Source organism: Mus musculus, chromosome 6, assembly GCF_000001635.26.
Source record: "Mus musculus strain C57BL/6J chromosome 6, GRCm38.p6 C57BL/6J".
Classification (NCBI taxonomy): Eukaryota; Metazoa; Chordata; class Mammalia; order Rodentia; family Muridae; genus Mus; species Mus musculus.
The window spans coordinates 24,732,734-24,748,246 of NC_000072.6; the positions used below are offsets into that span (position 1 = coordinate 24,732,734).

General features: G+C 38.5%; 1 protein-coding gene across 1 annotated transcript; it reads left to right on the top strand.

The window, feature by feature from the left end:
* Positions 1-511: 511 nt before the first annotated feature.
* Positions 512-12,719, top strand: Hyal6 (hyaluronoglucosaminidase 6). The gene is made up of 4 exons (NM_028920.2): positions 512-786; positions 1,306-2,260; positions 8,041-8,130; positions 10,588-12,719. Exons 2-4 carry the CDS (start codon positions 1,337-1,339, stop codon positions 11,056-11,058), a joined length of 1,485 nt encoding a protein of 494 aa, NP_083196.2. The 5' UTR covers positions 512-786; positions 1,306-1,336; the 3' UTR covers positions 11,059-12,719.
* The last annotated feature ends 2,794 nt before the right edge of the window (positions 12,720-15,513 follow it).

The window sequence follows — 15,513 nt, forward strand, 5'->3', positions numbered from 1 at the left end:
TTTTGTGGCTGTGATGAAATATCTTGGCTGAAAACAATGTAGGAAACATTTATCTACCTGACAGTTCTAGGCTCTAGTCTGTCATTTCTGGGAAGTCACATCAGGAACCAGTCACCTCATATCCATAGTCAAGCACAGAGAGAAACAAATGTCTGTTTTCTTAATGCTTAGCTATTTTTCTTTACTTTTGGAGAGGTCAGGGTCCAACCCATGAAATGGTGCAGGCTACAATGGTTTGGCTTTTCCTACACCAATAAACAATCAAGAAAAATCTTCACAGATATAACTACTGACCAATTTTCATGTAGATATTTTCCCAGTAGAGACTCTCTTACCAGGTGATTCTAGATTGTGCCAAGTTAACAGCCCAAACTAACCAGCATAACTTATTTTTAAATACTACATTAAAAAGTAACTTTACTAGACAAGTTCAGCCATATTGCTTTCAGGATACAATCTGATTGGCTGGAATGCCTCACCCCTTAGTCCTTACGTTCTGACAAGATTCTTTGGCAGTTTTTTTGTCTTAACTGACTATGTGTGACTAAAAGGCCGAGTTTTACCTGCAACCCAGCGTCTGAGAATATGGCCCCATCCATCCCTTCATAGAAGAGTAGTGGTCTTAAGGAAATAATAGTATTAAAATGTTTATTTCTATGCCCAAGAAAAGACATTAGCAAAATCTACAGTCAACAACAGATGATTGGCAGCACCTCTATTTCCTGTGTCATGATATTCCCGTGGGAACCCTTCTGTGTTTTGGAAACAATCAAATAAACCTTTGAGGTCAGTATACTTCAAATCCCATACAGGGTACTACTTTTTATTAATACAAGTCATTATTTTTTTTTGTCCTACATAATATTTGTTTAAGTGCCAACATTGGTTAATTTCCAAGTAGCCATGTTTTTAGAATTTCTTTTCTAATAATTAATAGAAAACTGTCACAGTTTATTGAGATGCTCTTTTCCAGTTGGCCTCACACCAAGGGCTTGCTGGTAGATGATGGCTTGGGGCATGTACTCAGAATTATAGGAAATTAAATTCAGAACAAATAGCAAGTTTGCACAGATGAACACAGCATTTGCATAGAAGAGGATCTGTATGAAAATTCTAGTCCGTATTCATTAAGTCTCCATCAACATTTCAAGGGGAAAAACAAGTCTCATTTTTCTTCTCTTGTTGAGATGACACCATGAATAAGTGTGTTAATGATCCCCATACATCTTTGAAAATATTTAATCTACCCTATACAACTAGCCAGGCGTTTGAGTCCTTCATGTGAATGTTTGTTCTTGCTTTTAGCACACTTCCGGCATGCTGAAAACAGCAATCCATGTTTATCCAGTGGGTGACACAGCTTGGTGAACTGGTGCTCTTCGTCCTTCTGGTCGCTCCGGCAGCTCTGAAACCCGCAATGCCTCCTGTGATCAAGGACCATCCTTTCAACGTTTTCTGGGCCGCCCCTACTTTGTTTTGTAAAGATAATTTCAATGTAAACATGAATCTTCAAGTATTTAACATCATTCCGAATCCTTTCGAAACTCAGAGTGGATCCACTATTACCGTATTTTATCCAAAGGAACTCGGGTATTACCCTTATTTCTCTGAAGATGGAACATCCTTCTATGGTGGAATACCTCAGAAAGTGAACCTCTCTGAGCACCTCAGGAAAAGTGCCGGCGACATTGCAGATGCTGTCACTTTGTGGAGATCGGAAGGACTTGCTGTTATAGACTGGGAAGGCTGGAGGCCCCAGTGGGATAGGAATTGGGGCAGTAGAATGATATATAAAAACCACTCGCTAGCCTTCACTCGACACCACCATCCTGACTGGGCAGAAACAAAAGTGAGAACAGCTGCCCAGAAAGAATTTGAAAATGCTGGAAGAAGTTTTATGAATGTTACTCTCACGTTGGCTTTAGAAATGAGACCAAAGCGTTTATGGGGCTTCTATCTCTATCCAGATTGCTACAATTATGATTACCGGATAAATCCAGAGTTCTACACAGGAAGTTGCCCAGATGATGAAATTTTCCGCAATGACCAACTCATGTGGCTATGGGAAAAAAGTGCAGCACTTTATCCTTCCATATATTTGAGTAAAATATTAAAATCAAACTTAAATGCATTGAAATTTGTTCATTTCCGAGTGAGAGAAGCCCTGAGGGTTGCCGAAATGGCTAGAAAGGACTATGTTTTGCCAGTTTTCATTTTTTCCAGACCATTTTATTTGCAAAGTATTGAAGCTCTCTCAGAGGTAAGGAAAAAAAACTATATCAAGTTAATAGAATATATGTTAAGAAAACCAATATGAGGTTAATAGAATATATGTAAAGTTTAGAAAGAAACTTTTGGATGATATTTATTTCTCATTAAAATGTTATTCTAATATTGAAAGGAGTATATTCAGATGTCAACTTAATTCTTAAATTCCAAACAACTGATTAGACATGCTACCTAGAATTTTATAAGATTAAAAAAATTCATTTTAGACAGTGTTACAACAGAGAAACCCTGTCTCAAAAACAAACAAACAACCAAATCATTTAGAACTCACAAGAGTTTCTCATAAGGGTTCTGGCGGTTTTCCAGATTGGAAGTATACCAATGGGGTTTGGGATTAAGGTACTAAGCAACTGAACTTTTCATTATACAGTATTATATTTGCTGCAAAGACGGCATGGATTCTATTGAATGTTTCTTAGGAGTCCACAATATGGACAGTGTCAATGATTGTCTATGAGTATAAGTATAAATATTTAGAAGGAAGTTTGACATTATATAAATGTGACTAAAGAACAGTATCCAATTTTCTCATATAGCCTGATTCTCCTCATCATGGGTTATTTTTTCATATAAAATACTAAAATATTTTTATATCAAATGTATTTATAATTGATTACATTTTTCTTTTTTTCTCTCCAAACCCTTCCATATACTCCTATGTACCCCTCCCCACACTCCTTCAAATTTATAGACTTTTAAAATAATTGCTATTACATGCACATGTATGTGTTTATGCATATATATTTCTAAGTATAACTTGTTCAGTCTGTATCATGCTACCTCTATGTATGTTTTCAGGGTTGAAGTTTGGCACTGGACAACCAATTGTTGTGCTCTTCCCTGGGGAAGGTCCTCTCTCCCATTCCCGGCTTTCCTCAGTTGCCTTCTTCTTTGTATAGAGTTGAGGTCTCCTGGGCTCTTCTTCATCCACTTTGGCATGTTTATTGCCATCATCCTTGTTTAATGTTCCCTGAGCATTAGGGGTGGAAATGTTTTGTGGCTGTATCTCTTGGGACAGGGATCCACAACTTTGCAACTTGGTTAGATGTGGTTGAAGTAAAGCTCTCTGGCAAAAAGAGAAGTCATCCTTCCTTGTTCAATCTCCATTTGGGCAGTCAAGTTGGTGAGACTTCATGGGTATAGATTCTGCTATTGTCAAGAGATGCAATCTCACAGGAAGATTCCTGATCCTCTGGTTCTTACAGCCTTTCCACTCCCTCTTCCACAATGCTCCCTGTGCCTTAGGGGTGGGGATGTGTTGTGGATGCATCTATTAGGGCAGGGATTGGATCTACAGCTCTGCATTTTTGTTGGTTGTGGTTGTAGTAAAGGTCTCTGTTGCAAAGAGAAGTTTCTTTGATGAGGGGTGAAATCTACACTTATGGATGGGTATGAAGAAAAATGTGCATTGGTGGTTGTTAGCTATTATTCTGGTTTAGTAAATTAGTTGGGGAAAGATTCTTGTCCACTAACCATGACCTCACTGTCATTGTCACGGAGTAGTTAGCTAGTTTCTGGTACCAGGCATGGTCTCCGTCTTGTTGAGCTGATGATGAGGTCTTAATTTTAATTAGAGAGATACTGGCTTTTGACCAGGTCTATAGCAGCATGCCTGGATTCTGTTTTTGTGGAACAAGCCTCAAATCCAATCAGACAAAAGCAGTTGGTTACCCCCTTAAAAATGGTGGGCACATCTTGCCTGGTATGTTGGTCTCATAATTTGTACGGTTCACAGATGGAGACGGGTGAGACTACTAATGCCCTTTCTCTCTTAGTAGCCTGCATAGCACATTATAGTACTAGAAAATCTAGCCAATCAAGAGAAAACTTCTAGTTCAGTCTCACTTGATTTCTCTGGATCTTATAACCAAGAAATATGCTGTGTTCATCACTAGGGTCTCCTCAAGTAGTAGGACAGCTAAGAGAGATGGTAAGAGCTGGTTTACAAGGCCTCTGGGAGGGTCTTCCTGACTGATGAGTTATCCCACACCTAGCATTGCAGTTTTTTTCTTTCTTTCTTCCTTTCTTCCTTCCTTCCTTCCTTCCTTCCTTCCTTCCTTCCTTCCTTCCTTCCTTCCTTCCTTCCTTTCTTTTTTTAACACACTATGGATTTTAGGAACATAAGAACTGTCTTAATACCCTCAAGTAGATAAATTTTCATTGCAGTTGGTTCTGTTCATATGCAAGGATTCATATATCTTTAATTCTCTCCCAAATATGGATATTAGTTCATTGTATTGTCTTTACATGTTTTATGTCATTCTTAAACAATATTTTACAGAACTCCAGAGCAAGAATTAGAATCTATCTATCTATCTATCTATCTATCTATCTATCTATCTATCTATCTATTTATCTTTATTTCCTTTTTTATTAGTTTTTTAATTTACATTTCAAATGTTATCCTCTTTCCTTTTTCCCCTCTGGAAAACCCCTAACCCATTTCCCTCCCCCTGCTTCAATGAGGGTGTTCCTGTTCCCACTCACTGTCTCTCGATTCTTCATCCTGGCATTCCCCTACACCGAGGCATTGAGCCTTCACAGGACCAAGGGCCTCTCCTCCTATTGATGTCCAACAAGGCCATCCTCTGCTACATATGCGGCTGGAGCCATGGGTCCCTCCATATGTGTACTCTTTGGTTGGTGGTTTTGTCCCTGGGAGCTCTAGCAGGTCTGGTTGGATGATATTGTTGTTCTTCCTATGGGGTTGCAAACCCCTTCAGCACCTTCAGTCCTTTCTCTTAATTCTCCATTGGGGACCCCATGCTCATTCTAATGATTGGCTGTGAGCATCCACCTCTGTATTTGTCAGGCTCTGGCAGAGCCTCCCAGGAGACAGCTGTATCAGGCTCCTGTCAGCATGCATTCTTGGCATCCACAATAGTGTCTGGGTTTGGTGACTGTATATGGGATGGATCCCCAGGTGAGACAATCTCTGGATGGCCTTTTCTTCAGTCTCTGCTCCTCACTTTGTCTCCCTATTTGCTTCCATGAGTATTTTGTTCCCCTTTCTAAGAAGGACTGAAGCATCCACACTTTGTTCTTCCTTCTTCTTGAGCTTCATGTGGTCAATTGTATCTTGGGTATTCCTAGCTTTGGGCTAACATCCTCTTATTAGTGAGTGTATACCATGTGTGTTCTTTTGTGACTGGGTTACCTTATTCAGGATGATGTTTTCTAGTTCCATCCATTTGCTTAAGAATTTCATGAATTCATTGTTTTTAATAGCTGAGTAGTACTCTACTGTGTAAATGTACCATATATATATTTATTCCTGTGTTGAAGGACATCTGAGTTCTTTCCAGCTTCTGGCTATTATAAATAAGGCTGCTATGAACATAGTGGAACATGTGTCCTTGTTATATATTGGAGCATCTTTTGGGTATATGCCCAGGAGTGGTATAGCTGGGTCCTCAGGTAATACTATGTCCAAATTTCTGAGGAACTGCCAGACTGATTTCCAGAGTGGTTGTACCAGCTTGTAACCAACAATGGAGGAGTGTTCCTCTTTCTCCACACCAAAATACTGGGTCCTGTTTATGTATCCAGTCTGTTAGTCTATGTCTTTTTATTGGGCAATCAAGTCCATTGATGTTAAGAGATATTAAGGAAAAGTGATTGTTGCTTCCTGTTATTTTCGTTGTTAGAGGTGGAATTATGCTCTTGTTGCTATCTTCTTTTTGATTTGTTAAAAGATTATTTTCCTGCTTTTTCTAGGGTGTAGTCCCCTTCCTTGTGCTGGGATTTTACTTGACCTTTTCCCTTACTGATTTTAATATTCTTTCTTTGTTTAGTGTGTTTGGTGTTTTGATTATTATGTGAGAGGAGGAATGTCTTTTCTGGTCCAATCTATTTGGAGTTCTGTAGGCTTCTTGTATGTTCATGGGCATCTCTTTCTTTTCCTTTCTTTCTTTCTTTCTTTCTTTCTTTCTTTCTTTCTTTCTTTCTTTCTTTCTTTCTTTCTTTCTTTCTTTCTTCCTTCCTTCCTTCCTTCCTTCCTTCCTTCCTCCCTCCCTCCCTCCTCCCTCCCTTCCTTCTTTCCTTTCCTTCCCTCCCTCCCTCCCCCCTCTCTTCCTTCCTTCCTTCCTTCCTTCCTTCCTTCCTTCCTTCCTTCCTTCCTTCCTTCCTTCCTTCCTTCCTTTCTTTCTTTCTTTCTTTCTTTCTTTCTTTCTTTCTTTCTTTCTTTCTTTCTTTCTTTCTTTCTGTTTTGTTTTTTGAGACAGGGTTTCTCTGTGTAGCCCTGGCTGTCCTGGAACTCACTTTGCAGACCAGGCTGGCCTTGAACTCAGAAATCCGCCTGCCTCTGCCTCCCGAGTGCTGGGATTAAAGGCATGTGCCACCCCACCTGGCATGGGCATCTCTTTCTTTAGGTTAGGGAAATTTTCTTCTATAATTTTGTTGAAGATATTTACTGGCCCTTTATGTTATGAATCTTCACTCTCTTCTATACCTATTATCCTTAGGCACCCTTTCGTCTTCTCATTGTGTCCTGGATTTCCTGGATGTTTTGGGTTAAGAGCTTTTTCCATTCTGCATTTTCTTTGAGTATTGTGTCAATGGTTTCTATCGTATCTTTTGCACCTGAGATTCTCTTTTTTATCTTTTGTATTCTGTTGGTGGTACTTGCATCTATAACTCCTGATCTTCTTTCTAGGTTTTCTATCTCCAGAGTTGCCGCTCTTTGTGATTTCTTTATTGTTTCTATTTTCATTTTTAGATCTTAGATGGTATTGTTCCTTTCCTCAACATGTTTGATTGTGTTTTCCTGTCATACTTTAAGGCATTTTTGTGTTTCCTCTTTAAGAGTTACCTGTTTACCTGTGTTCTCCTGTATTTTTTTAAATTTTATTAGATATTTTCTTTATATACATTTCAAATGCTATCCTGAAAGTTCCCTATACCCTCCCCCTGCCCTGCTCCCCTACCTACCCATTCCCACTTCTGGCCGTGGCATTCCCCTGTACGGGGGCATATAAAGTTTTCAATAACAAGGGGCCTCTCTTCCCAGTGATGGCTGATTAGGCCATCTTCTGCTATATATGCAGCTAGAGATATGGGCTCTGGGGGTACTGTTTAGTTCATATTGTTGTTCTACCTATAGGGTTGCAGACCCCTTCAGCTCCTTGGGTGCTTTCTCTAGCTTCTCCATTGGGGTCCCTGTGTTCCATCTTATAGATGACTGTGAGCATCCTCCTGTACTTTTTTTTAAGGGAGTTATTTATGTCATTCTTAAAATCTTCTGTTATCATCATGAGATGTGCTTTTAAATCCAAATCTTGCTTTTCTGGAGTTTTGGGTTATCCAGGACTCGCTGTGGTGGGAGCACTGGGTTCTGATGATACCAAGTAGCCTTGGTTTCTGTTGGTTAGGTTCTTGAGCTTGCTTTTTGCCATCTGGTTATTTTTGGTGTTAGATGGTCTTGCTGTCTCTGACTGGTGCTTGTCTCTCCTATGGGCCTGTGGTCCTGTGATTTTAGGTGTGTTAGTACTCCTGGGGAGACCAGCTCTCTCCTGGGCAGTGTTTGAGTGTAGAGGGCTGTGGGACAGCCTTAGCTCCCAGGTCCAGATGATTTTTATAACGTCATTATTTAGAGTATTTCCTGGAATGTTGGAGTAGTATCAGACAATCTAAAATGCCCAAATCACCTTTTCCAGCACTTCGATAATGGTTTCTTTATAGAAAACAACCTTAATGAATAAACAATGCTTAACATGACTTGACAAACATTTCTCCTGGTCCTTCTCTTTATAGGAGGATTTAGTGCACACAATTGGCGAAAGTGCTGCATTGGGAGCAGCAGGAATAATATTGTGGGGAGGATATGAATATTCGGATACAAAGGTCAGTAGTGATTTCTCTGTTAGTGTTACATTCTAGTCAGTGGTTCTCCACCTTCCTAATGCTGTGACCCTTTGATGCAGTTCCTCATGTTCTGGTGACTCCCGGCCACCAAATTATTCTCCTTGCTACTTCATGACTGTAATTTTGCTACTGTTAGGTATAGACATTTTTGGAGATAGTTTACCAAAGGCATAGTGACTCACAGGTTGAGAACTGCTGTCCTAGCTAGTGATTTTAAAAATTTAACACAATTTTAAAACATTTCAAAATGTTTTCTCATATCAGTTGGCTGCTGATTGTTGCTTTGGCTTTAACAAAGTTCAAAGACTGTAGGGATGAACACGGGTCACCCAACTTTATACTACTCTGTGGCTAACAGAAGGGTGGACAAGCATAATCTCCAACTGGGCAGCCTAAAGTAAGAAGCTGATTATTATATTCTAAGGGTATAATTTGGGGTATGTTAAGTAACTGCTCTTAGTCTTACTTTCTTCATTTAAAAAAATTGTACTAGAATGCAGGCATTTTAGTCAAAAAATGCTGTTTTATATACCTAACACAGGTTATTATGAAAAATTGAAAGTCATTTTATTATTATGAAGAATATATTCTTTACAATTATTTTTTAGTTTGATGATAGCTAATATTAAAAGTGTACATGGAAGGAAAATTATATTTATATGACAGTTGATTGATTATTTTTAAAATTTGTAGTTAGAATATTTAACCTAGCATTTATTTTATAAAAAATTTGGAAAGTCACAATTTAGCATTGTTAATTATAGATATCATGTTATACAGCAGATTGGTAACATTTGTTTGTCTAGCACACATGTACCTTTCAGTATATTGATTTGACGATTTAGATAACTCATGTATAAGTGGACTCATACGGTGGTGCTTTTTGTCACTTTTTTTATTACTTAGCATAATATCTTCTGTAGTCACTAGCTTTTTCCCAAATTGCAGAATCTTCTTCAATTTTTAAAGATTAAATTATATTCCATTGTATATATTACATGATCATTATCCATACATCTCCCGATGGACACTTGGATTAGTTACAGTTCTTGACTACAAAGAATAGCCCTTCATTGAATATATACGTATAGATGCCACTTCCAGATCTTAATTTAAACTTTTTTTTGTACATATGCCCATATGTGAGTATATGCACATATATGCATGCATATGGTAGTTCTATTTTCAATCTTTAAAGACCTTCCATACTGTATTCCATACGTCTTGTATCTTTTTACATTTGAATCAGCAGGCTAGAAGCGTTCCAAACAATGTGATTAATACATGTAATCTCTAAATACGTCCTAATAGTAGCCAACCTTATGAGAATGTGGTAATGTCTCATTGTACCTTTGATTTGTACTTTTCTGAGAATTAAAAATATTTATTCATTATTTATTTATAAAAGTGAGTTAGCCAGCTGTTTTTTTTTTTTTTTGTTTTTGTTTGTTTTTTTGTTTTTTGTTTTTTGTTTTTTTTTGTCTTGAGACAAAAATCTCATTATATAACTGGTCTACAACTTTCTGTATAAACTAGTCTGGCATTGAACTCAAAGGGATCTACCTGCCTCTGCCTTCCAATTCAGTACTGGGATTAAAGATGCTTGCCACCATACTCCTGTCTGTTTCCTTATCCATACTTTAGGGACTGAACCTGAGACCTCACACATGCTTGGCAAGGGCTATACCAGCAAGCTATATCCCTGGATTTCATTTTATCTCATGTTTTTATGGTGAGATCTTATTAAGTTGTCTGGGAGGGCCTTGAACTCAACTCCATAGGTCACTCAAACCTGAGACTTGTGATTGTCTTGCCTCACCTCCCAAGTAGCTGAGGCAAAGATTTGGCCTATACCATCAAACCTGGCTACACTGTTTTTTGTTTGTGTGTGTGTGTTTGTTTGTTTTGTTTCTTTCAGTTATTGTGTATGTTATTTTGAGTCACTTACATTCTAGATGTGTAGGTAGTTGCCACAAGAAATAGGGACTTTGCACATCTTTTTTCGTAACTTTGTATATAACTCCTTCTCATTCTGTTGACAGTTTTGCTTTTTCTTTGTATGCAGAAGTGTTTAGTCTGACATAGCTTCTTGTTCCTTTCATCTTCTATCATTGGTGCTTCTGGTCTTATGCAAAAAAGCTGTCACAGTTGACAGGAAGCAGGAAGAAAAGCACATTTTCTGCTTAAGGTTTTTTCAGTTTCTGGTTGTGTTTACATTTAATCCACTTTTTGTTAAGTTTTGTATGTTATACAAGCTAGCGGCTCAATTTTGTTTAGACAATTTTTTTCCCCAATACTATTTGTTAGCAAGTTGGTCTTTTCCATGTTGGGTATTAACACCTTTATCAAAGTTCACTTGATTGTATATGTGTGAGTTTTTTTTTCTCTAGACTCTATTCTGTTCTATAAGCATCTCTTATTTTTTTTTTCCTACAGGAGACTTGCTTATCTGTGAGACAAACTGTTCATGGGCTATTGGGTCCCTATGTTCTCAATGTAACATCGGCAGCAAAGCTCTGTAGTCAAAATCTATGTAACAGTCATGGAAGATGTGTACGGAAGACACCTGAATCTTCCTTTTATCTGCATATGCCTGAGGATAGCCATAAGAATTATGTGTCAAAGAAGGGTTTCAGATTTGTCATTCCCTCCCCAAGTAAGCTGAAGACAATAATGAATATGAAGAATGGATTTGTGTGCCACTGTTACTATGGCTGGCATGGAGACTCCTGCAGATCTCACTCTCCAAATCTCCAAAAGAACAAAGCTCCTGCAAGTGGATTGAATTCAGCAGTTATTGTTGGCATGGCCTTATTTGTGATTCTGATGAATTATTTTCCTATTCCCTACTACAATGGCAATTTTTCCTTGAAACCACTGAAGAGAAGAGAAATTATCTTTCTTTGATTTCAAGCATTTTCTAAAGAATTTTTAGTTTTAAGTTTCATACAAATTGTTGGATGTTCACTTCATGCTGGGCAATAGGAATAGACCTGTCCTCGTGGATCTTAGAAATTAAGAATAAATAAGCAGTAAATAGACACATATGATAGTGACAATGGTTTGTAGAATAAAGAGAAAACAGGTTTAAGGCATTAGGAAGTACTAGAGAGCACTGGAAATTGTATAAAAGATTGTCACATAAGGCCTTTATAGTGAGAAAATCAGATAACAGATGAATTAGGTCAACACTATCAGGGAGCGAGATATTAGTTTCCTCCTATAATCTGAGCACCTGGAAGGCAGAGATCCATTACAAATTCAAAGCCAGCTTGGCTTACAAACTGAGCTAAAGTCAGTCAAGACAACATAGTGAAAGTTTTGTCTTCAAAAAAGGAAAATAGAAGCAAAATAGCAAAGATCCAAAAGAACGAATCTGGGGAAAGAGTTCTTGAAATAAAAAGGAGCAAACCCAGAAGAGACAACTCTGCATTTCAGGGCTTGTAAACTTTTAAATAACAAGCAACACAACAATAGCAAAACAACAGCAGCAGCAGCAGCAACAATGATACTCACCGATGGAGATGAAAATGACTCTTCCAATGGTTTCATCAATGATTAGCTTTATCCAGCGGACATTTGGTTCATCAATACCAAAAGAGAACTCTACCAGCTTCCTACACAATAGGATTTATGTCAGAAATTCTTTTGTTTGATACTCTTTGGTTTATTGACATATACTATGCCCAAACAGTCTGTCAATTGTCACTGGATGGTAATTCATTTGAAAATTTTCATTATGGTGACCTGACTTAACCTAGCTGTATTCCAAATAATTTTATTTCACAAAGACACATTTTCACAAAGACTCAATCGAGTGAGTGTGGTGTCCTAAATATTATTTTCTAAGGCAAGGAAGGGTATTTCCCTGTCTAGTATGTCCCAAACTCTGCAGTATTAGGTAGATATCATCCTGGAGCACACACAGAACTTTATAAAACCTCATATTCAGATTCTTATACTAACATTGTTTCATTAATTAGTTATTCCACCATGTATTCTGGGAAAAAGTAAATAGTAAAGAAGCAGTATCGGAAGCTAGATTGATGGGCATGTAGAAGTTCTCCTGTTTTGTTGGTCTCCAGTAGCACAAAACCTATAGGTACAGGAACTAAAGCCTCCGGCAAAAGCATGCAATGTTTTTCGTAAGTATTCAATTGCCTGCTATGTCATAAAGAAGCAATGACTCCTCCTAATCTTCCAGTGATGAAAACTTACTTAACAACTATTATATCAGGGCTCAGACACTGAACTACTCCTAGTAAAGCAGGAAAGGCAGATATTAAGTATTAATACAATCTTGAAGGTGAAGGAAACGAAGCAGGTAAAGAATAATACATGCTCAGTTGTGTTCAGCCACCAGTGAATAATACAGCAATGGTAGAACCCACTGTTTAAACTGCCCCTGAAATAATTAGGAAAGATGAAAGTATTGGTCTATTAGGGAGAAAGGGGAAAATAATTAGTAAAAGAAATGCTAGTAACCCTAGATAGGCATTTGCAATTTTATAAATACAAACACTATTAAGTTTTACTTCACTAGTATTATAAAATAAAAACAATACCACACTTTGTTTTTTTTTTTTAATATTTACATTATGTGTATGGCTTGTTTTGCTTATATTTAACTATCTACATCACATGTGTGCAGTGCCTTCAGAGGCCAGAAGAGAGTTTCAGGTTCCCTAGATTGGAATTCTGGGCACTGGTGAGGTGCCAGGTGGGCTCTGGGAACCCTATCTAGGTCCTCTTTGAGAGCTAAGTGCGCCTCAGTGTAGAGCCATCTCAGGAGCCCCGGTGGTCACATTTCTAACCGTAGATTTTAAAAACCGTTGTTTGTGAGTCTGAGGTCCAATGCCGATGATGAGGGGTTTTCAGGCCTTGTCTCTTCCTTTAGCTTGCATACACTTGCCCCTCCTCCCCCCGGACTCTGCACCTCATCAGCCACCTCCTGAAAGTGAGAAGTAATTGTGTTTAACTCAAAGCCAAACACACATATGTGTCTTTCATATCTATTTTAGAAATATTTCTAAAGGCAATGAACAAAAGAATCCTCTGTTGGCCCAATGTCTAACAAAGTACTACAAGTGACTTCAGTAAAGAGAAACCTTAGAAGATGATAAAGATTGTGTTAAAAACTTGTGGGAGGGGTTACAAATGACCTTTCCCCCCACTAATTTATTTATTCAATTTACATCTGGGGCTCCATCCCTTCCTCTCACCCCAATCCCACTCTTATAAATTCCTCTCCCTCTTCCCCCTCCCCCCACTTTTGACCCGAGTGATCCCAGCAGCAGCAGTTTATTGTTGGGATAGCACTCTTTACTTTCCATTCATTGTTGAACAGACAAGCACAGCAGTCTTTCTTTAGGTACAAGCGTTTTCGTTAGCCACTTATATTTCTCCCTCACCATTCCACACTGCTCATTCTTCCCAACCAGAAAGAATGTGCATCTTCATCGCACACACAGAATGTTATCGTCACACCCCTTGGCTCTCAGTGAATTTATGTGAACGACTTTCTTCACCATGTCTTTTGAATGTATTTTGTCTTCAAATACAGACTCCTGTCTTTGGCTCAGTCCTCTCTTTTCCTCTGTTCATTTGTGACATTTCCATTGGATTGAGTCCTGGCTCTTCTGTATCAGTCTTGTGTTGCCGTTCTCTCTAGTATTCTAAGCTTTTATGAAACTCTTGCTTTGTATTGTGTGTGTTTTTTTTTTCCTATAGTTTAACCCAGAACTCTTGGTGTGTGTGGGGGTGTAACATGTCATTATTCCTTTCTCGTGGTAGTCTAGTTTTGGTAGCACATTTAGCACCACCTTAAATCTCCGTAAAAATATTGGCCTTTGTTACTGCTTGATTGTTTTCTGACACAGGGCTACAGAGTCTTATTCTGTGCATGCTGGCCTTGAACTCAGGATCCTCCTCCTGTTGACTTGATACTTATGTAGTTTGAATATGCTTGGTCCAGGGAGTGGCACTATTAGGAGGTGTGGCTTTATTGGAGGAAGTGTGTCATTGTGGGGTTGAAGACTTTCATCCTAGCTGCCTGGATTAAGAACTAGCCTTGTCCTAGGCTGGCTTTGATCTGCTTGCCTTAGTCTGCTGTGATTTAAGGCATGCATTAGGTTAGGTACTTGCCCTGGCCTAAGCTTATCATGGCCACTATGCATCAAACTCTACATATCAAGATCTGGGTCAGAAGCCTGTGTCTTCCAGCCTCAGATTTGGGTCACAGGTGTGCTTTCCATTTCTGGATTGTAGTTCATTCCAGATGTAATCAAATTGACAACCAGAAATAGGAATCACAACACTTTTTTTTTTTTTTTTGGCCACAGTTTCATCTTCCCTTCCCTGTTCTCTAGAACCAGTTGTTCACTTTCTTAATTTCTTCTCTTTCACACTGTTGGTTAGTATTATGTGTCTTGTAGTCCTTGGTCATCATATATGTGAAGGACTCAAGTAGTTGAAAAATCTGTCATAAGAATTTAACTCCTGTGCTTGAATTACTTACTCAACAGTATTCTGTACTGCATGGGAGAAGATCTCTGAGATAAAGACTGAGTCATGCAGACAAGTAGCATTCCATCAGGTGCACGTGAGTGAAAAACATTCAGGTTGGTAGGAACTCCCATAATTACCAAAGGAAGGAGGGAATTATCCTGGGAGAAGAGTGCAATTCCCGGAGAGTTCAACAGTCAGTCTCTCCTGCTTTCTGTGCTCACTAGGGAGACCACCTTTCTGCATTTAAACTATGCTTTTGTATTTGGTCCAAATCAAAAGTAGAGCCTTATAGAGGAAGAGCTGTTTAAATATTCTGAGGTCAGATATCAGTCCTGATTGACACTCTACAAATTTTGGGAACGGCACAAAGAGGTCTGGCTATTCTGAGATCTGTAAGCAGTATTTCAACAGATAGCTCTAATAATTGCCTTTCACCTACTCCATGTTTTTTGTATTCAGCTTTGTATTGATTTTGTCTAACATTAGGAACAGAGAATGGCATGTTACATAAAGACAAGATCAACGCGCCACCTTGAGTTGCTAGTTCTGGTTCATTCATACATTTTCTCAGGATAATAAGGAATGCCCCACTAAGGGTCAGTTATTCTGTTGTTGAGACCAGCACATGAGGATCTATTTGTAAAAATAACACAGGGTACACCAAGTCTTTGATTGCCTTTTGCTCTTCATTCTGGAAATCTTACCCACACAGTCCTCTTGACTGTTTCCCACTGGAATCCCAATCCGTTTTCTTTTCTCTCTGGTCAGGTCAGCGAATTTAAGTTGGATATTTTAAAAAAGCCATGCTCATTTTATACTAAGATAGTTTTAAGGGAGACTGAGTTTGATTATAAA

What these genes read in the sequence shown, in the direction of transcription:
- Hyal6 (NM_028920.2), top strand. Translation starts at nt 1,337, where the DNA reads ATGTTTATCCAGTGGGTGACACAGCTTGGTGAACTGGTGCTCTTCGTC. An exon ending in GTATTGAAGCTCTCTCAGAG is followed by an intron (nt 2,261 to 8,040) that starts GTAAGGAAAAAA and finishes TTCTCTTTATAG; the next exon opens with GAGGATTTAGTGCACACAAT. An exon ending in ATGAATATTCGGATACAAAG is followed by an intron (nt 8,131 to 10,587) that starts GTCAGTAGTGAT and finishes TTTTTCCTACAG; the next exon opens with GAGACTTGCTTATCTGTGAG.